Source organism: Protobothrops mucrosquamatus, unplaced genomic scaffold (assembly GCF_001527695.2).
Source record: "Protobothrops mucrosquamatus isolate PMUCROS unplaced genomic scaffold, P.Mucros_1.0 scaffold962, whole genome shotgun sequence".
Classification (NCBI taxonomy): Eukaryota; Metazoa; Chordata; class Lepidosauria; order Squamata; family Viperidae; genus Protobothrops; species Protobothrops mucrosquamatus.
This window is the reverse complement of record NW_015387206.1, coordinates 306064-328245: the sequence shown is the minus strand read 5'-3', so window position 1 is coordinate 328245 and position 22182 is coordinate 306064. Positions and strand designations below refer to the sequence as shown.

General features: G+C 44.7%; 1 protein-coding gene across 1 annotated transcript in view; it reads right to left on the bottom strand.

Moving 5' to 3' along the window:
- LOC107290734 (zinc finger protein 721-like) overlaps window positions 1-15902 on the bottom strand; it is a 78155-nt gene extending 62253 nt beyond the window's left edge. Inside the window, exons 1-2 of the mRNA XM_029284807.1 lie at window positions 14953-15902; window positions 14488-14790 (exon numbers count right to left, since the gene is read on the bottom strand). Coding sequence (XP_029140640.1) covers window positions 14488-14790; window positions 14953-15871 — 1222 coding nt within the window. The 5' untranslated portion in view covers window positions 15872-15902. The remainder of the gene's footprint in view (window positions 1-14487; window positions 14791-14952) is intronic.
- Between the last annotated feature and the right edge of the window lie 6280 nt (window positions 15903-22182).

The following is a 22182-nucleotide window of genomic DNA, read 5'->3' as shown; positions in this document are numbered from 1 at the left end:
AGATCCTGGAGCTGCTGGTCCTGGAACAGTTCCTGGCCATCTTGCCCTCTGATCTCCAGAGGTGGGTCAAAGCCGCCGAGCCCCACACCTGTGACCAAGCGGTGGCCCTGGCTGAAGGCTTTCCCTCAGGACGGCCACAGGAGGTAAGGCTTTAGAGAAAGTTAACTTTGTAAACGGGAATGTGCTGGGGCCCAAGAATATAGGGCAGACCTGTCAAACACAAGGCCCGGGGGCCGGATGCGGCCCGCGAAGTGGTTTCATGTGGCCCGCGAAACCATTCTGGAAACAGTGAGGGAACGGCCCCCGCTGCCTTGGCCCTGGCCCAGGCTGGCCGGGAGCCAATGTACAATTTTGTGGTGGCCATCTTGGCACTTGCCCCGGTGGACCATGCCTTGGCACTTGCCCCGGTCCCATCCCCTTCTGCCAGAGACCCTCAGATCTGTCCACTCCTGCTCAGGCCCCCACAGGCACCCTTGACGTGAATGATGTAGAACTGGCCACGCCCACCCAGTAGGCCACACCCACTCCATCCACGCCCACCCAGTAGGCTGCACCCACTCTGGCCACACCCACCCGGCCCCCTGAGGGCAACCGCAATGCTGATGTGGCCCTCAATGAAATTGAGTTTGACACCCCTGATATAGGGGGTGGGAAATCTGCCCTTCCAGGTAGATCAGAATCAGAATAGAGCTGGAAGGGAGCTTGGAGGTCTTCTAGTCCAGCCCTGCTCAAGCGTGAGTATTGTACAGGTAGTCCTTGACTTATGACCGTATGTAGCGTCCCATAATCATGCGAAAGCATTTTACGTTGGTTTTGCTGAAAGCCGACATTTGTGTTGGATTTTCAGCAAAACCGGGCCGTAGTGAACTGTGAGTTTGCTTAACAACCACAACACTCACTTTACAACTGCAGGGTTTGCTTAATGATCAACTCATTTTACGACGGTCACAACTTACAACCATAATGGGTTGTTCATAGTCGTAACTCAAGGAGTACCTATAATCTCAAAGGCTAAATGCCACCGTTTTGACAAATGAAGCAGAATCCCCAGTTCTGAAAAAAATAATTTAAAAAAATCCCTCCTCTCTGGTTTATATTGCACATCTGTACTCGCTTCAATTTGCAGTTGCCATCATTGCGCAAATTTTCTATGATTTAGGCCTATTTTTCAAATTAAGCTATTTTGTTTAAGGCAGGGGTGGGGCACTATGGCCCCTTTATGACGTGTGGACTTCAACTCCCAGAATTCCTGAGCCAGCATGGGGAACAACGGCCCCTTTATGACGTGTGGACTTCAACTCCCAGAATTCCTGAGCCAGCATGGGGAACAATGGCCCCTTTATGACGTGTGGACTTCAACTCCCAGAATTCCTGAGCCAGCATGGGGAACAATGGCCCCTTTATGACGTGTGGACTTCAACTCCCAGAATTCCTGAGCCAGCATGGGGACCGATGGCCCCTTTATGACGTGTGGACTTCAACTCCCAGAATTCCTGAGCCAGCATGGGGACCAATGGCCCAGGCTGGCTCAGGAATTCTGGGAGTTGAAATCCACACGTCATAAAGGTGGCCTAGTTCCCCACCTCTGCTTTAAGGAGTATGAACCCCCTTTTCTTTTTGAGCAACATGTGTGATCTCCAGATGTGTTGCGTCTTTTTGCGGGGAAAGAAACTGGCGTCCTCATTTTGTGAAATCTCCCCAGCCTACTTTCCCTTCTGATACCTGTTCCTGAAGATAAAATTTTGGGGTTATTTCAGGGACCAGGTTTGGTGCAGGAGGTGTCTGCGGGGTTCTCCACGGCTGAGCAGTCTCTGTCAGGGGCCGGAGAGAGACAAGCCAGTGCCATCGGGGTCAAGCAGGAGCAGGACGGTGACAGCGACTCAGAAGGTAAGTGGCTCGTGGCGTGTGCTGCGGTCTCCGAGATGCCTGGATTTTCAGAAGTTTGTTTGTTTGTTTGTTTGTTTGTTTATTTATTTATTTATTTATTTATTTATTTAATTTATATACTGCCCTATCTCCCTTACGGGACTCAGGGCGGTGAACAGGCAATAATAAAAACCATGATAAATATACGCAGATTTCTGTTAAAATCAAATTAAATAACAGGCCTGCTTTAAAAATACCCCATACAAAAACCCCACTAAAACATAATCAAACTACGCCAGGCCAGCCGCACAGAATAGATGGGCCTTCAGGGCTCGGCGAAAGAGGCGCAGGTCCGCAGTTGTACGTAGGTCGGGGGGCAGGTCATTCCAGAGGGCAGGAGCTGCCACAGAGAAGGCTCTCCCCCTGGGGGGTCGCCAGCCGGCATTGTCTGGCCGACGGCACCCTAAGGAGGCCCTCTCTGTGGGAGCGGACTGGTCGAAGGGAGATATTTGGTAGGAGGCGGTCTTGCAAATACCTAGGTCCATTGCCATGGAGCGCTTTAAAAGTTGTTACTAACACCTTGAAGCGCACCCGGAAGGCCACCGGCAGCCAGTGCAGCTCGCGCAGGAGAGGTGTTACAAGTTGTTTTAAGCCGAATGTCAACCGTCCAGTTGGCATTTCCAAACAAAGAAACTCCTGGAACATGATTTTCCAAGAGTATAATATTTTACTGAAAATCTACATTGGCACAGAAGAAGTGAAACCAGCTCTGGCTTTCCCATGCAAACTCTGGCATAGTTATTTCCCCATTTCCCTCCGATCCACCCACGGCCCAATACATTCATCAGTCACTTCTAATCATTTTGTTATGAGAAAACAGTTAGCCACACTTGGCGTCCTTGCGAACTTCCAAAGACGCCTCAATTGCCTAGATACCATCCCTCCCACTTTTGTGTTCTATTCCACAATCTCTTCCCTTCTTTTGTCAAGCTGTGAGTGAAGGAGAAAATAATAATAATAATAATAATAATAATAATAATAATAATAATAATAATAATAATAAAGTTGGAAGGGACCTTGGAGGTCATCTAGTCCAACCCCCTGCTCAGGCAGGAAACCCTATACCATTTCAGACAAATGACTGTCCAGTCTCTTCTTAAAAACTTCCAGTGTTGGAGCATTCACCACTTCTGGAGGCAGGTTGTTCCACCGGTCAATTGTTCTAACTGTCAGGAAGTTTCTCCGTAGTTCTAGGTTGCTTCTCTCCTTGATTAGTTGCTTCTTGTCCTGCCTTCAGGCGCCTTGGAAAATAGCTTGACTCCCTCTTCTTTGTGGCAACCCCTGAGATATTGGAATACTGCTATCATGTCCCCCCTCGTCCTTCTCTTCATTGGTGAAAGGGTGAATCAGTCTTGACATCGAACATCAGCCCTTCGAAGTAGGCCAGGTCAAGAAATAGAACTTGCAGGATTCTTGTAGGATAAATTAACAGAAACATGAAAGCTTGTTCCAAACCTTTATTGCTCTTTAAAAAAAAAAAGACAGGGCTCTCATGAGTCTCTCTCCCACTTTCTGCTTATTAAGGGCTGAGCAACGGTTTCTCCTCTCCACCCTGTTTCTTAAGACCAGAGCTAAATTATTCTACATTGGGAAATGTTAGCAGTTCAATGTACAGATAATTCTTGACTTACAACCATTTGTTTAGTGACCGTTCAAAGTTACGACGACACTGAAAATAGTGACTTAGGATCGTTTTTTTACATTATGACCATTGCAACATTCCCCCCCATGGACACCTGATCAAAATTTAGGCACTGGACAACTGGTTCATATTTATGACGGTCGCAGTGTCCTGGGGTCATGTGATTACCTTTTGTGACCTTCTGAGAAGCAAAGTCAACAGGAGAGCCAAATTCACATTAACAATCAGAGTGATTCACTTAACAATTGTGTCAAGAAATGTTGTAAAACGAGGCAAATCTGACTTAACAACTGTCCAGCTTAGCAGTGGAAATTTTGGGTTCAGCTGTGATCGTAAATCGAGGACTCCTTGTACATTTGAGGTTGTTCCACTCTTCGATGTGTGTGGGTAAACAGGATAATGTTGCATTCAGACATGAGATTGTGACCTGGTTTTGTACCTTTACTCAAGCCACGATTCATACCATCTCCCATCATTATTTCTATGTGTTCTTTAAAAGCACACTGCCATCAAGCTGGACATAACTGAGTCTCAAGAGTCATATTCTAATGCAGTGTATTTCTCAACCTTGGCAGCTTTTATGGTAAATGTGTGGATTTCAACTCAGTGGCTGGCTCAGGAATTCTGGGAGCTGAAGTCCACACATCTAAAAGTTGCCAAGGTTGAGAAACACTGTTCTATTGCAACTTTAAGATTTGTGGACTTCAACTCCCAGAATTCCTTAGCCAGCCATATTGGCTGGGGAATTCTGGGAGTTGAAGTCCACAAGTCTTAAAGTTGCCATGTTTGGAGACCTCTTGTTCTAGTGGAATGATGTAGGTGGGATTTCTTTTTTTATCTAAACTTGGAACAAAATGTTTCCAGCATCATTGTTGATGGCCATCTGATTGGCCAATTTAGAAATGGGGTATTGGGATTACTTTGCTCTGATGTGGCAGCCATGCTGTGCTTGGATTCTTGACTAATCTTTTTTCCTCTATGCTCCCCACAGATGACAGGTGGGTGATTGAGACGAGGCAAGGGGATTGCCAGTTGGAAGGCACCGAGCCAGTGAAATTGTGTGGGCCCTCCTTGCAAGAACCTTATTGGTCCGAAGAAGATGGAGATGGGGATGGAGCTGATCAGAAGGATGAGGACAACCCAGATCAACCCAGACCTGAAGTGTTTCCTGTAGCAGAAAAAGATGGGGATTCAAGTCAACCTGCTGTGGTCCAAAGACAGCACAGAAGTCGAGAAAAGAAGACTTGTGCGGTGTGTGGCAAGACTTTCAGCCGAAGTACGGTGCTTGCCGCCCATCAGAGGACTCACACGGGCGAGAAGCCGTTCATGTGCCAGAATTGTGGGAAATGCTTCAGCTTCAAGTCCACTCTGGTTGCCCACGAAAGGACCCATACGGGAGAGAGGCCGTACACTTGTGATCTGTGCGGGAAGAGCTTCACCGTCAGCTCGGTCCTCACCAGGCACTACCGAGTCCACATCGAAAAGAAGCTCTTTAGCTGCTCCGAGTGCGACAAGAGCTTCACGCAGAAGTCTCAGTTGCTCAACCACCAGAAGGTCCACGTGAGGGAGAAGCCATTCAAATGCGCCCAGTGTGGGGAGGGTTTCAGCCGTAGCTCCACCCTCAAGAAACACGAGGGCTCCCACACAGGAGAGAAACCCTTCAAATGCCCCGATTGCGAGAAATCCTTCAACACGTCTTCCCAGCTGGTCAAGCACCACCGAGTCCATACCGGGGAGAGACCCTACACTTGTTCGGAGTGTGGGAAGAGCTTCAGCCAGTGGCAGATTCTGATGGTGCACCAAAGGACCCACACGGGCGAGAAGCCCTTCAAGTGCGCCATCTGCGGGAAATGCTTCTCCGATCGGGCCGTCCACATCCGCCACCAGAAAGTCCACACGGGGGAGAGGCCTCACCAGTGCCCCACTTGCGGGAAGAGGTTCACCCACCGCACTGTCTTGGTGAAGCACCAGAAGATCCACGCCCGAGAAGCTCTGAATTTAGCCAAATTGCAAAAGGAGCAGCAACGATACGAGGAGACTTCATAAAAAGTTTGCCAGCTAGACAAATGCTCAACCTGGAAGGGATATCGACGGGCAACTGTCTTCCCCGAGCCTTCCCTAACTTTTTTTGGCTTCCAGATGCATCAAGACCCATGGTCTTCCTGGCTAAAATGGATGGGAGTTGTAGTCCAATAAAGGAGCTGGGTTGGACTGATAACACGGGACTCTGCCGTACTGTGCGGAGATGTACAAGTATCAGACAATCAGTATATCTACAGTCACACTGTGGCAAGCGGTCACTTTCCCAGGGCTGAGCGTGATGGGATAGGCAACACTTTTTCTGACACACGCGGGGATCCTACAGTGGACCTGCTCCTCCGGTCCCTTTATCTTCCATGCTGTGACTGTCTCTGTGTGTGCACTTTCGTCTTCCCGATAAAGGTTGCCAATCTTGTTGTCGAGTCTTGGCAAAGTCAACTTTTTGAAGACCTGTTTTTTAGCTATGCACTACAGCGATAAAGGAAGCAGTTAAGAGGACAGATTAAGCTCTTCCCATTTGTACACAAACATCAATTAGCAGAATGTGTCCAACAGAGAAGCAACCTCATTTGTTTTCATTCAGTTCCCCAACACATGTTGGTTTTTTTGCCACTCTTCTTTGGTGGTTGGTCTCCACATTTCTGATTTTGGATGCCAACATGGTATTGTGTTTCTGTATTATAATAATAAGAGGCTAATGTATATCACAGAAACGGATTAAAGCAAAAGTTAGAAGTGTCTCATAATTAACCCCTGTCTAAGCTTGCCTTCCATTTGCTAATGCAGTTACTGTCAAACATAACGTTTCATCTAATAGCTGGATTGATGCATTGTGCTAAGATGTGGTTTGGTTAACTGTGGTTTATGGAATAAATCACAATTAGATGCACAGATGTTCCATAAATTCTGGCTAACAGACTATACTGATCACATAAGCCACAAATCATGTTTAAAAATGAACTTTAGCTTGACAAGTGGGAATGGAAACATGCCTTAGTGTGATGTGTGAGTCCAAATACAAGTAGTAGTCCTTGATTTACAACCATTTTGGAACCTGAATTTCTGTCACATGTCACGATGACCCTATGTTGGGGCATCCATATGACAGCCCTGATGTTATGATCCTTTTTTGTGGTGATCACTAAATGAATGTTGTAGTTGTTAAGCAAGCCCACTGTCTGCAATGGCCATTTTTTGCCAGAAACTGTAAGTAAACGCTAATTTCTGGCAAAAACATAAACCATGGTCAGTTGATGCAGCAGGCCGCAAATAGCCATAAATGTAGGCCAATTGCCAAGCCTCCAAAATGTGATCACATGACTATCAGAATCTGGGCCATAAGCCCCTTTTGGGTGATTTTGATGGTTAGAACTATTAACCAGTGGAACAACCTGCCTCCAGAAGCGGTGAATGCTCCAACACTGAAAGTTTTTAAGAAGAAACTGGACAGCCATTTGTCCGAAATGGTATAGGGTTTCCTGGCTGAGCAGGGGGTTGGGCTAGATGACTTCCAAGGTCCCTTCCAATTTTATTATTATTATTATTATTAATTATTATTATTATTATTATTATTATTATTATTATTATTATTATTATTATTATTATTATTATTATTATTATTATTATTATTATTATCTGTTATAACTGGACAGTAGCTAAGCGACAGATGGTAAATTGAGGACTATTTGTAATTGTGTTTTATTCCACAAACCATGGTTAACTGTCACTGGTGTGAGCCATGGCCCAAATCAGTTTCCCTTCAGTCTCCAGGCGCTGATTCAAATCCTGCCTTCCTGTCAGGCTCAACCTACCAGAACCATTTGCGAATAGTCTCAAGCAGGAGATCTGTGGAGATTCTCAGTCATGGTTGTCCCATAGGTGCTTTTTCAAAAGGCAACTGTACTACCTTTGTTTTTTTCTTGAAGACGTTTCGCTTCTCATCCAAGAAGCTTCTTCAGTTCTGAAGAAGAACAGAAGAAGCTTCTTGGATGAGAAGTGAAATGTTGCTCGCGCGAGTGGGGCTGAGAGCACCCGTGACGCTTGCGCGAGGGAGGCCCTGAGCGCTCGCAAGTGGGGCTCCAAGCACCTGCGAAGCTTGTGTGTCTGGGGCCGCGAGCGCCCACGACACTAGCACGAGTGAGGCCCCGAGCACCAGCGATGCACAAATGCGACCGTGAGCCCTTGCAAATCTCATGCGAGTGGGGCTGTGAACTGTTATGACGCTCACGCAAGTGGGGCCCCAAGTGCCCTTGACCTTCGTGTGAGGCCTCAAGTGCCTGCGCACCAGCCAGCCACTCATGCGGCCCGGTTGCGAATAGGCCATGGTCCGGTCTGGGGACCCGTGGGCTAGGGGAATTCTGGCAGTTGAAGCCCATACGGCTTAAGGTTGTGGAGGTGAGAAATACTGGATCAGATAAACTCTGGATTCCAGAGTGGAATTTTGTTTGGAAGGGGAAACTGAGGCACGAAAGGGATTAGCAGTGGGGTGTTTGTGCAAATTCCCACTGATTACTTCTACGTATCTATCATCTATCTATCTATCTATCTATCTATCTATCTATCTATCTATCTATCTATCTATCTATCTATCTATCTATCTATCTATCATCTATCTATCTATCTATCTATCTATCTATCTATCTATCTATCTATCATCTATCTATCTATCTATCTACCTACCTACCTACCTACCTATCATCTTTCTATCTATCTGTCTGTCTGTCTGTCTGTCTGCCTGCCTGCCTGTCTACCTACCTACCTACCTACCTATCTATCTACCTATCATTATCTATCTATCTATCTATCTATCTATCTATCTATCTATCTATCTATCTATCTATCTATCTACCTATCATCCATCTATCTATCTACCTATCATCCATCTATCTATCTATCTATCTATCTATCTATCTATCTATCTATCTATCTATCTATCTATCTATCTATCTACCTATCATCCATCTATCTATCTACCTATCATCCATCTATCTATCTATCTATCTATCTATCTATCTATCTATCTATCTATCTATCTATCTATCTATCTATCTATCTATCTACCTATCATCCATCTATCTATCTACCTATCATCCATCTATCTATCTATCTATCTATCTATCTATCTATCTATCTATCTATCTATCTATCTATCTATTTTCTTCATTACAGTACTTGATTTTTGCTTGCCTTCTTTTTATTTACTTGATTTTATACAATTATATTCATTATTTGATTTACTTGCCTTATTTTTTTTATTTACCTGACTTATTTACCCATTGTTGACTTGTGTTGGTTAACTGCTCGAATCTTTTAACCGAGCAGACGACCGCAAGATTTTACAACACAAAACATGTTGCAAGGTTAAATCCCCTAGATCACACAAGATTTTAGATTTTAGATTTTATTAGATTTAGATTTTATTAAATTTATACCCCGCCCTTCTCCCGGAGGACTCAGGGCGGCTTACAGCCAGTTTAAAACAGTGATACAATACAAAATTTAAAAAGATTAAAAATAACTATTTAAATTTGGCCGCTTCTACTAAAAATTTAATTTAAAAATTAAGATAAATAGTGTAAATGCTTGGTAAGAAGATCGTGGCTTAGCATAAGGTCTGAACCCTGCCAAGAACGGCTTATTCTGCCCGCAGCTCTTCTCCGAGGGAAACGGGCGATTAAGACAGATGAAAAAGAAACCAAGCAAATAAACAGATATATTCAATAAACTATGATCCAGACTGGCAGCTCTGCACTTCTGCTGCCCAGACCAACTGGCTTCGTCCTGCAATCAGGATAAAGCAGGGAGCACCATTGAACCGCATTGTACTGCTGTACCTGTTCAATGACTTTCGTGTTCAGGACCCAGTAGGAAGAAAAAGCAGGATTCCCTAACGCCAGCTGGCCAGGCAAGCAGGTAGACAGACGGCAACCGGGCCCCCTTAGAGTCTGTGTTGTGCCCGCTTTGCTCCTTCTATTTCGTGAAGCTGTTCGGAAGGATTAAGGTGACCGAGCTGCAGGTGACCGAATCTGGAGAAAGAGGTATGGGCACTGGTGAGGGATCCTCCTTTTCTCCTTTTCTATGGCTTATTCAGGATTGGTACTTTTTTGTCCTTGGGTTTCCCACTTGCCGGGTGGCAGGGCACTCTGCATGCCCTCACTCCACAGCTGTCCGAGGCTCTATGCAATTGGCATCACGCCGTAGCAGAGCCTGGACAGCAGCTCCTACCATATTATATAAAACATATTATAATAAAGCTCCTTCCATAATATAGAAAAGATGCTGAGACTCTAGAAAGAGTGCAGCGAAGAGCAACAAAGATGATCAGGGGACTGGAGGCTAAAACATATGAGGAACGGTTGCTGGAGTTGGGTATGTTTAGTTTAATGAAGAGAAGGACGAGGGGGGATATGATAGCAGTGTTCCAGTATCTCAGGGGCTGCCACAAAGAGGAGGGAGTCAAGCTATTCTTCAAACACGGACTTCCGTCCTGTTCTTCGTTACCTACCTTTGATTAGTTCCTCTCTTCGTTGGATCTTGATTCCTCTTTGAAGGACTGTCAATCTTGTTAATTGGTCACCTTGTTGGACGGAGGTCTTCGCCACTTACGAGGTTGTGACCTTCAAAAATTCTTCTCTGACCTGTCGGTAAACAGACTTTACCATATCCCAAAGGTGCTTGAGCAGGGGGTTGGACTAGATGACCTCCAAGGTCCCTTCCAACTTTATTATTATTATTATTATTATTATTATTATTATTATTATTATTATTATTATTACTACAAGTAGGAGCCACTTGCCCATTTCCACATACAGGCAGCCCCTGAGCTACAATAGTTCACTTAATGACTGAAGTTACAAAGGCACTGAAAGAAGGGACTGATGCCATTTTTCACACTTACGACCACTCCTGCATCCCCATGGGTCACCTGGTCAAAATCCAGAGGCTTGGCAACCGACTCATATTTGTGACGGTTGCAGAGTCCTGGGATCACCCCTTTTGCGACCTTCTGACAAGCGAAATTCACTTAATGACCAGGTTACAATTGCAGCAATTCACTTAACAACTATGGCAAGGGAGGTCATAAAAGGGGGCAAAACTCACTTAACCAATGTCTCGCTTAGCGACAGAATTTTTGGGCTCAATGGTGGTCGTAAGCTGAGGACTATCTGTACTGCTCTGAATACTCGGGTATTATGTGGCCTGGCCTAATCTCTTAAGAAATGATGGTGTTGCCAGCTATTTGGCCTGGTTCCCAAATCCCAGAGAGAAACTGTTCTAGACTCCATTAGGTTCAACTGCAAAATGTTGTAAACCTTCCATGGATGCCAACTGCACAGTGGGGGTTCCTTCAAACATCCTTCTCCAATCTGACACACTTATGATGGGTTGGATAGCAGCCCTCAACAATATTCTCAGATGGAAGTTGGTCAGAAATATTGCTCAGGTGATGTTACCCTGGTTGCTGGCACTGTTTTGCTCTCTTTCTGAATTTGAGGTGATCCTACTTTTCAAGCCTTGTGGACTTCAACTCCCAGAATTCGGGGGGGGGGGAGAATTCTGGGAGTTGAAGTCCACAAACCTCCTTACCTCTTCTCATGGTTGACGATTATGGAATTGATTGATTCGTGAACGTACCATCAAGTTGTTTTCCACTCCTAGTGACCACATAAACAGATTTTTCTCCCATGAGATTATGGAATACATTATGGATATTTCTGCAGATTGGAGATTTCTCCCCTCTCCATCCATCCATCCATCCATCCATCCATCCCATCACCTTCAATCTGAACCGGTTTCTTTATACCTTGGTCATCAAGACACAAATTAAACTGGCCAACTTTCCAGGATGCTTGCAGGGATTTTTAAAACACAAGATTGTGCTGTATGAATTGTTATTGCAATGTTCTTAATTTTTTAATATTAAATTTAGGCAGGAAAAACCAAAGGTACAAGTATAGATTAGGCGAGACCTGGCTCAAAAACAGTAACTGTGAGAGGGACCTTGGAGTCCTAGTGGACGATCACTTGACTATGAGCCAGCAGTGTGCAGTAGCAGCCAAAAAAGCTAATACAATCCTGGGTTGTATAAACAGAGGCATAGAATCAAGATCACGCGAGGTATTAGTACCGCTTTATAAAACCCTAGTAAGACCACACCTGGAATACTGCAACCAATTTTGGTCACCATACTACAAAAAAGATGTTGAGACCTTGGAAAAAGTTCAGAGAAGAGCAACTGAGATGATCCAAGGCCTGGAGACTAAAACATATGAAGAATGGCTGCAGGATTGGGGTTTGGCTAGTCCAGGGGTAGGCAACCTTGACTCTTTTATGACTCGTGGACTTCAACTCCCAGAATTCCTGAGCCAGCATGGCTCAGCTTGGAAACGTCTCCCTTTCCCCTCAGCATGGCTGGCTCAGGAATTCTGGGAGTTGAAGTCCATGAGTCATAAAAGAGCCAAGGTTGCCAGCTCCTGGACTAGTCTAAAGAAAAGAAGAAACAGGGGTAACATTATAGCAGTATTCCAGTATTTGAGTTGTTGCCACAAAGAAGAGGAGTCAAATTATTCTCCAAAGCACCAAAGGGCAGGACAAGAAACAATGGTTGGAAACTAATCAAATATTTATTTTTAAATATTTTAATATTTAATATTTCAATATTTTCTTTGTATTTTCGTATGCCTCACCTTTAAAGAAAACCCTGAATTCTTTAAAAGGTTATTTTCTTTTTAAATATATTTATTTTTGTTTTATCATAAAAAGTAAAACATAAAACAGAAAAACAAACTAACAAAAAATATACATCCAGCACAAACACCAAAAAAGAAGGAAAAAAAAATGGCGTACAAAAAAGGGAGGAAAAAGTGACCCACGTATGACATAAATTTAACATTAAACATATAGAATCAACCCCGGCTGGATGCTGAAAAAAAATAAAATAAAGGACAATAAACTCTCCTCCCTTTTACATAAGGTTATTTTCTGAATTGCAATCTCAGAATTTCAGAGTGGGGGGGGACAGCCATGGGAAGATAACATACCTGTAGAAGTGCAAACTGAATTTACACAAAAGTCTTTTTTTTTTAAAAAATCACCAGTTATGGATAATTAAGAACAGCCCTTTGTGAGATTATAGAGGTAGATAGGAAACTAAACTTGTACCTTTGGTAGATTCAAAAGCTCTATCTAGACGGGTGCTTCTTTACCTTCATGTCCCTATACAAGCGTGCTTCGACTAGTGTAGCTTTTCCACTGGTGATAGCTGCTTTGCTGTGTGGTGTGTATGAGTGTATGTTTCAAAAAATCTCCACTGCATACCAAGGTTGTGTTCCCAGAGAAAATTTACTTAAGTATTTAATATTTAATTGCTACCCAACTCTATTATGACTCTAGGAGGCATAGACTAGACCAGGGGTAGGCAACCTCGGCTCTTTTATGACTCATGGACTTCAACTCCCAGAATTCCTGAGCCAGCCATGCTGAGGGGAAAGGGAGAGGATTCCAAGCTGAGCCATGCTGGCTCAGGAATTCTGGGAGTTGAAGTCCACGAGTCATAAAAGAGCCAAGGTTGCCTACCCCTGGACTAGACAAAATTTAAAATGGCCCACCTACTGTATACAATATGAAAATAATAACAGTTAAAAAAAATCCAGAGAAAAACAGGACCATCTAACAAATCCCACAACCCTCAATTCACAACATCTGAGAAGCAGCCAGGTTTTAAAGATTTATTTAAATCAGCGTTTCTCAATCTCAGCAACCTTTTGAGATGCGTGGACACTTCAACTTCCAGGATTACTCAAGCCAGGACGGGGGTCATGTGGATTCTTAGGAGGATGTTTTGATAGCCTGTTTCCTGGGTCTCATTAGGGGCCATTACTTAATTGGTGGGACCTGGAACATGCTGATTCTGCTGGATTATTTCTATTTATTTATTAAATCTATATGCTGCCCATCTTACTATTGGGAGTAAATTGTATGGGGTGGGCAGAGTCCCTCCAACAGCCAGACCCTCCCTAGATCATGACATTATAACCAATGTTTTGCAAACTTGGCAAGATGTGTGGACTTTAACTCCCAGAATTCCTCAGCCAGCAGGACATCACTCTTCCTGTTGTAACTTAAAAAAAAAAAAGTTAGGCACTGAAATAAACGACGTTTGTGGGCATCACAAATGTTTTTTTGCATGTAAAAAAACAAGGCCACAGTGTTTTCCCATTTTTTTAAAAAAAGTTCTGATTTTTATTGACTTAAGTCTGATTTTTACAACTTTGGAGCTTAGCTACTTGATGGTGCAGAGTGCCGTGTAAATGTGGATAAGCAAAAAGGTTTTTCCCCCTGAATTTTACCTCCCTTGAAATTGTCTCCTTAAAAATATAGGTGCAGAACCCAAAGAAGGGTGGAGTTTTAGGATCCCTAAACATCCAAGAAATGGCTAGCACTGTCCAAATATAAGGCTTAGGACTCACTGTGAGAAGCAACAGAATATTTATTGCAAAGTGGTTCATGTAAAACAGGGTGCTCCAAACTTGGCAACTTTTAAGACTTGTGGACTTCAACTCCCAGAATTCTGGAGGGGAATTCTGGGAGGAAAATTCTGGGAGGGGAATTCTGGGAGTTGAAGTCCACAAGTCTTAAAGTTGCCAGGTTTGGAGAGCCCCGATATAAAGTTTTCCAGTGGATTCAGGCTCACCAATTTTATCAACCCCACCCTACATAGTTTATTTGGTAATTAATGGATTTAGAATTACTGTTGCTTTCATCTGTTTTCGTATTTAGAGCATCCAAATGTCTGGCTTTATGATGCTCGACAAAATGTGGCCTCGTATAGAAACTTTCCCCGCAGTAAATGCATTTATAGGGCTTCCCTCCAGCGTGGGTTTTTTGATGGACGATCAGATTCGAATTTAGATTGAACCTTTTCCCACACTCCGAGCACTGAAACGGTTTCTCTCCGGTGTGGATCCTCAGGTGCCTAATAAGGGCGGAGTTACACGTGAAGCTCTTGCTACAATGGGAACACCCGTACGGTTTTTCCCCAGTGTGGGTTCTCTGATGGACGTGGAGCTGCGAACTCACGCTGAAGAATTTGCCACATTCGGAGCACCGGTACGGCTTTTCTCCCGTGTGAGTTCGCTGGTGTGCAATAAGGTTGGAGCTCAGGATGAAGCTTTTCCCACAGTCTGCACAAATGAAGGGTTTTTCCCCAGTGTGAATTCTCTGGTGGCGGATGAGTCCGGAGCTACAGGTGAAGGTTTTGCCACACTCTATGCAATCAAACGCCTTTTCTCCATGCATTTTCTTGTGGGCTGTGAGGCTCGACCTTAGATAAACCCTTTTGGGACAGTCGGAACATTTATAAGGCTTCGAACCTGCGTGCATTCTCTGGTGGGCTTTAAGGCTCGATCTCACGCTAAAGTTTTTCCCACACTCGGAGCATTCGTAGGGCTTCTCTCCCGTATGGGTCCTCCGGTGCACCCTGAGTTGGGAGCTCACGCTGAAGGTTTTGCCACAATCGGGGCATTCGTGGGGTTTCTCCCCCGTGTGGGTCCGCCGGTGTCTGCTGAGGCTCGAACTGCAGCGGAAGGTTTTCCCGCACACCACGCATCCGTACGGTTTGTCTTCCACGTGGATCCTCTGATGCCGGACGAGGCTGGAACTGCAGGCGAAACACCTCCCACAGTGAGGACAAGGGTAGGGCTTTTCCCCGGTGTGGATTCTCTCGTGGGCAATGAGATTGGAGCTCTGGCTGAAAGTTTTCCCGCACACCGAGCAAGGGTAAGGTTTCTCGCCTTTGTGGGTCCGCCCGTGCGCAATCAGAGCCGATTTCTGGCTGAAGCTTCTCCCACATTCAGAGCACCCGTAAGGTTTTTCTCCTGTGTGGATTCTTTGGTGGGCAACCAAGCTAGATTTCAGACGGAAGTTCCTCCCGCAGTCCGGGCAGGCGTAGGGTTTTTCTTCGGTATGGATTCGCTCGTGGGCAATGCGGCTTGAGAGCTGCCGAAAGCTCTTCCCACACACGCGACATTGGTACGGTTTCTGCTCCAGGTGGATTCTCTGATGAGCAACAAGAATTGATTTCTTGCCAAAGCTTTTCCCGCAACGGTGACATTTATACGGTTTCGCTCCGGTGTGGATTCTCTCGTGAGCAATAAGTTTGAAAGTACTGCTGAAGCTTTTTCTGCATCGGCTGCACACAAGTTGCCTCTTGCATTTATCTGCATTGCTTATCTCGCCTGCTCCATTATGAAGGGGCTGAGTCATGTTTTTACTTGCCCGTTCTTCATTTTTTTGCTCGTTTTCCAAATTTTCTTCCTCCTCCGGAGTGTGGAAATTGGATTTGCTTAACAATTCCTCGCATACGCTTACTGGTTCAGAGTGATCCAAACTGGAAATTGCTTCTTTCTCTTCTTCCTGAACCTTTGGTCTTTGAACTATGGAAACAACAAAGTTAAGTCAAGTTATTACCCCACAGTGCTAGGCTGCATTAACAGAGGGATGGAATCAAGATCACGTGAGGTATTAATACCACTTTACAATGCCTTGGTAAGGCCACACTTGGAATACTGCATCCAGTTTTGGTCACCACGATGTAAAAAAGATGTTGAGACTCTGGAAAGAGTACAGAGAAGAGCAACAAAGATGATTAGGGGACTGGAGGCTAAAACATATAAGGAAAGGCTGCTGGAATTGGGTATGTCTAGTTTAATGAAGAGAAGGACGAGGGGGGACATGATAGCAGTGTTCCAATATCTCAGGGGCTGCCCCAAAGAAGAGGGAGTCAAGCTATTTTCCAAAGCGCCTGAAGGCAGGACAAGAAGCAACGGGTGGAAACTAACCAAAGAGAGAAGCAACCTAGAACTAAGGAGAAACTTCCTGATAGTTAGAACAATTAACCAGTGGAACAACCTGCCTCCAGAAGCGATGAACGCTCCAACACTGGAAGTTTTTAAGAAGAGACTGGACAGCCATTTGTCCGAAATGGTATAGGGTTTCCTGCCTGAGCAGGGGGTTGGACTAGATGACCTCCAAGGTCCCTTCCAACTAATAATAATAATAATAATAATAATAATAATAATAATAATAATAATAATAATAATAATAATAATAATAATAGATGAGGAAAAATATTTTTTAACTCTTAAAACAAAATCAAAAACCCTTGGATACAACACCACAATACCACATCAGGCATACCGGTGACTTTTTCAAAAGAGGGTCACTATTGTGCAATGGCATACAGGTAGTCCTTGACTTACAACCACAATTGAGCCCAAAATTTCTGTTGCTACGTGAGACAGCTGTTAAGTGAATTTTTGACCCATTTTACCTTTCTTGCCACCGTTCTTAAGTAAATCACTGCAGTTGTCAAGTTAAGTAACAGGGTTGTTACGTGAATCTGGCTTCCCTATTGACTTTGCTTGTCAGAAGGTCGCAAAAGGGGAATCACATGACTGGGACACTGCCACCATCATAAATATGTGTCAGTTGCCAAACGTCTGAATTTTGATCATGTGACCATGAGGATGTCGTGTGAAAAATGATCATTTTCAGTGCTGTTGTAACTTCAAACGGTCACTAAATGAACTAATAATAATAACAATAACAATAACAACAACAATAATAATAATAGGCAGAGGAACTAGAGATCAAATTGCCAACATACGCTGGATCATGGAGAAAGCTAGGGAGTTCCAGAAAAACATCTACTTCTGCTTCATTGACTATGCTAAAGCCTTTGATTGTGTGAATCACAACAAATTGTGGCAAGTTCTCAAAGAGATGGGAGTACCAGACCATCTTATTTGTCTCTTGAGAAATCTATATGTGGGTCAAGAAGCAACAGTGAGAACTGGACACGGAACCACTGATTGGTTCAAAATTGGGAAAGGAGTCCGGCAAGGCTGTATTCTGTCGCCCTGCCTATTTAACTTATATGCAGAGCACATCATGAGAAAGGCAGGGCTAGATGAATCAAAAGTTGGAATTAAGATTGCCGGGAGAAACATCAACAACCTAAGATATGCAGATGATACCACTCTAATGGCAGAAAGTGAAGAGGAACTAAAGAGCCTCTTGATGCGGGTGAAGAAGGAGAGTGCAAAAGTTGGCTTGAAACTCAACATTAAGAAAACCAAAATCATGGCATCCGGCCCTCTCAATTCCTGGCAAATAGATGGGGGAAAAATGGAGGTAGTGACAGATTTTATCTTCCTGGGCTCCAAGATCACCACAGATAGGGACTGCAGCCAAGAAATTAAAAGATGCTTGCTCCTGGGGAGGAAAGCTATGGCAAATCTAGACAGCATACTAAAAAGCAGAGACATCACTCTGCCAACAAAAGTACGTATAGTCAAAGCCATGGTTTTCCCAGTTGCAATGTATGGCTGTGAAAGTTGGACCATAAGAAAGTCTGAGCAACAAAGAATTGAGGCCTTTGAACTATGGTACTGGAGAAGACTCCTGCAAGTCCCTTGGACTGCAAGGCAATCAAACCGGTCAGTCCTAGAGGAGATCAACGCCAACTGCTCTTTAGAAGGCCAGATTCTGAAGTTGAAACTCAAATACTTTGGCCACCTAATGAGAAGGAAGGACTCACTGGAGAAGAGCCTAATGCTGGGAAAGATTGAGGGCAATAGAAGAAGGGGATGACAGAGAATGAGGTGGCTGGATGGAGTCATTGAAGCAGTAGGCATGAGCTTAAATGGACCCGAGAAGATGGTAGAGGAAGGCCTGGAGGAACGTTGTCCATGGGTTCGCGATGGGTCGGACACGACTTTGCAACTAACAACAACAACAACAATAATAAAGTTGGAAGGGACCTTGGAGGTCATCTAGTCCAACCCCCTGCTCAGGCATGAAACCCTACACCATTTCAGACAAATGGCTGTCCAATCTCTTTTTAAAAACTTCCAGTGTTGGAGCATTCACAACCTCTGGAGGCAGATCGTTCCTCTGATTAATTGTTCTAACTGTCAGGAAATTTCTCCTTAGTTCTAGGTTGTTTCTCTTGTAAGTCTGTACAATGTTGGGGCCTATATTTTTAAAAATGTGTAAATAGGTAGTGGGTTCTGCAGGGAATGGTAAAAAACAACAACCAAAAACAGGATCTGGAAGTTGAGCAGTGAATTGAAGACTTGGGTCACAATAACTGAAAGAAAATCCAATTTACCTTGGCACTCTGAATCTATGTTCTGGAGGACGGGACTTTGCTCCATTGGGAGACCCAGGAATCTCTCTCGGCTCCTTCAAATGTGGCTGTTTGGGGAACCACAATCACAGCTAGAAAAAGGATATTAAAAGCGGTTTTAACAATGCTGGCTATTAAGCTGCCCATTCCGAGATTTGCTCTCCCTTTTCTGTTTAGAAGATAAACAGACTCTCTTGTGGTCTTCAGTGCTTCTCACCCTTGGCAGCTTTTAAGATGTATGGACTTCAACTCTCAGAATCCCCCTGCCACCATATTGGTCTCTGGAACCTGAAGCCCTCACGTCTTAAAGCTAATACCGGTTTAGAGCTAAACTCTCTTCCACGCCTTTCCTAAGTGCCCCACAATCTCTTACCCACAGCCTGCACAAAAATAATCCTGTCTTAAATAAATGGAAAAATAAAAAAAAGCAGACCAAATAGTTCATCCTTTTCTTTAGCTTCTGGAAGACATTTTTTAATAGTGAGGAAAACTTTTTTTTTTTTTTTTTTAAAGTAAAAAAATGGAAATGGTCAAGTATTGTGAGATTTTTATGTCAGAGCACAAGTATTGTGTAAGGGTAAATCAGAGCATGAGGGTGCTTATTTGCAATTACAGATATATGGATATTGAAAAGCATTTAATTCTGCATGCCCCAAATTTGCATAACAGAAACTATGGCAACCTAGATTAACATTTATTTGCTGGATTACAATGTCAGTGTTTCTCAACCTTGACAATTTTAAGGCATGTGGACTTCAACTCCCAGAATTCCACACCCAGCAATGCTGGCTGTGGAATTCTGGGAGTTGAAGTCCACATGCCTTAAAATTGTCAAGGTTGAGAAACACTGGATTACATATTGTCTTTTATGCAGCATACACAGCATTCCCTCCTCCTCTTTCTCCCCACAATAACCATACAAGGTAGGCTGAAATGGAAAAAAAAAGACACTGGCCCAAAGGTACCAAGTTAGTGCTGGACTTCCTGCCATCCAGATCATCCTTGACTACAACTTCCATGGTGCCCAGCTTAGAGCTCTGTGATCCATCATTGCCCGAGATTTCAGCCGGGGACAGTTCCCCTGAGCTTATACAGAGCGCTTTCTCAAAGGTCCCTTGGCTTAAGCAGTTCCAAAGTTCCCGGGCCTACTTTGGTGGATTTATAACCAGGGGTAGTCAACCTTGGCTCTTTTATGACTCGTGGACTTCAACTCCCAGAATTCCTGAGCCAGCTCTGCTGGCTCAGGAATTCTGGGAGTTGAAGTCCACGAGTCATAAAAGAGCCAAGGTTGACTACCCCTGATTTTTTTATACTATACATTTTATAGGCTCACCTTGTGCTCTGAAAGGCGATTCCCAACCCGGCGGGCTGCGACCGATGGGGACTGTAGTCTAGATCCTGGGGTCGAAAGGGGGGGGGGGAAGGGCAAAGGCTGAAAAGCTGCCTCCAGCGCCCCACCCCTTTCGAGTCTCGACTTCAAAGGAAACCCTCTGAATTCCTATGACGTCACGTTCTGAGTCGCTTTGATCTTCTCGCTCTCCTTTGATGTTTGCCCCGGTTTGATACACGCGCGAAGGGCGGCAGCTTCGGGGAGGCTTAACCCTAACCCCGGCTGCGCCCACTAGGCCCGCTTACCAGTCTCCGGATATAACCCCGCCGTCCGGCTGGAAGATCGGCCCCTTCCTCCGGGGATCAGCAGCGCGGAGCGAGCGAGGCCAGCCCGGATCAGCCCATCGCTCCGCGGTCCAGAGCCCTCTGCCGGTTGCCGGTGCTCCGTGGCGGCGGCTGCTTGCTGGCTCGGAATAAAAAGAACGAGGATTTGGGTGAGCCGAAGGTCCTCTGAGCAGGTGCAGAAGGCTTTCTTCGGGGAGAGATTTCCCCGCGGCCGATGAGGCCGGCTCTTTTATGCGTGTTGTTCCCCCTGAGTCGTGTGAAAAGCGCCTCTCTCCGGAAGCGAGTCGACTTTCACTTTTTAATCGAAGGCTTCCTGAATTTGGGCGGATTTTATTGGACCAAACGTCTCCCGACTTTCGTGCGAATAGGAGGAGCCGTTGGTTTCCTCTTAAGCTGCTGAATTATTATTTTTGACAAAAATTCTCCCGGCTTCGTGCGAACAGGAGCTGTTTGTTTGCTCTTAAACTGCTGAATCATTTTTTTTTTGTTTTTTGATGGCCCTGGGGCCAAAAAAAAATGCTTTCTTAAAATAGGGTCTGGAGCAAGTGGGAAGTTCTGTTTAAGAAAGGATCCACGGGCTTTTGGTACCTTTAAGTCAGTGTTGGCTCCCGGTGACCACTTGGACATGTCCTTGCAGTCTTCTTGGCAAGGTTTTTGCCATTGTCTCCTTTCTGGGGCTGAGAGAGAGTGACTGGCTCAGGGTCACCTGGCTGGCTTGTGTCTAAGGAAAGACTGGAATGCATAGAGAACAATGTAGGTGTCCAATCCAGTCTTGTGTGGGACTAGGCCAAAGCCACCATATTTACAAGGAGTGAAGGCATATGAATAGAATAGAATAGAATAGAATAGAATGGAATGGAATACAATAGAACAGAATAACAGAGTTGGAAGGGACCTTGTAGGTCATCACCCCCACCCAAACAGGAGACTCTACACTATTTCTGACAGATGGCAGTCCAGTCTGTCTTGAAAACTTCCAGTGATGAAAGTCCCACAACATCTGAAGGCAAAGTGTTCCATTGGTTGATTGTTCTCACTGTCAGAAAATTTCTCCTTATTTCTAGGTTGAATCTCTCCTTGACCAGTTTCCACCTGTTATTCCTTGTCTGGCCTTCAGGTGCTTTGGAAAATATGTTGACCCCCTCCTCTCTGTGACAGCCCTTCAAATATGGGAACATTGTTATCATGTCTCCCCTGGTCCTTCTCTTCACTAGACTAGCCATGCCCAGTTCCTGTAACGGTTCTTCATAGGTTTGAGCCTCCAGTCCCCTAATCACCTTTGTTGCTCTTCTCTGCACTTTTTCTAGAGTCTCAACATCTTTTTTATAATGTGGAGACCAAAACTGGTTGCGGTATTCTAAGTGTGGTCTTACTAAGGCTTTATAGAGTTATATTAGTACAAAAATGATGATGAGACTTTGGGAAAAAGTTCAGAGAAGAGCAACTTAGATGATCCAAGGCCTGGAGACTAAAACATATGAAGAACAGCTGCAGGACCTGGGTTTGGCTAGTCCAGGCATGTCCAAAGTCCGGCCCGCGGGCCATTTGCGGCCCGCGGACCGGTTTAATCCGGCCCGCTAAGAGCCCTCCCTGGTCTATTTAAATGCGGCCCTCCCACACTTGTCCAGCGACCCTCCCACACTTGGCCATTTTGTATTGGTTATAGTACATTCTAGCAGCTGCTTGTTCAAGGACTGGCACAAAAGGCCGT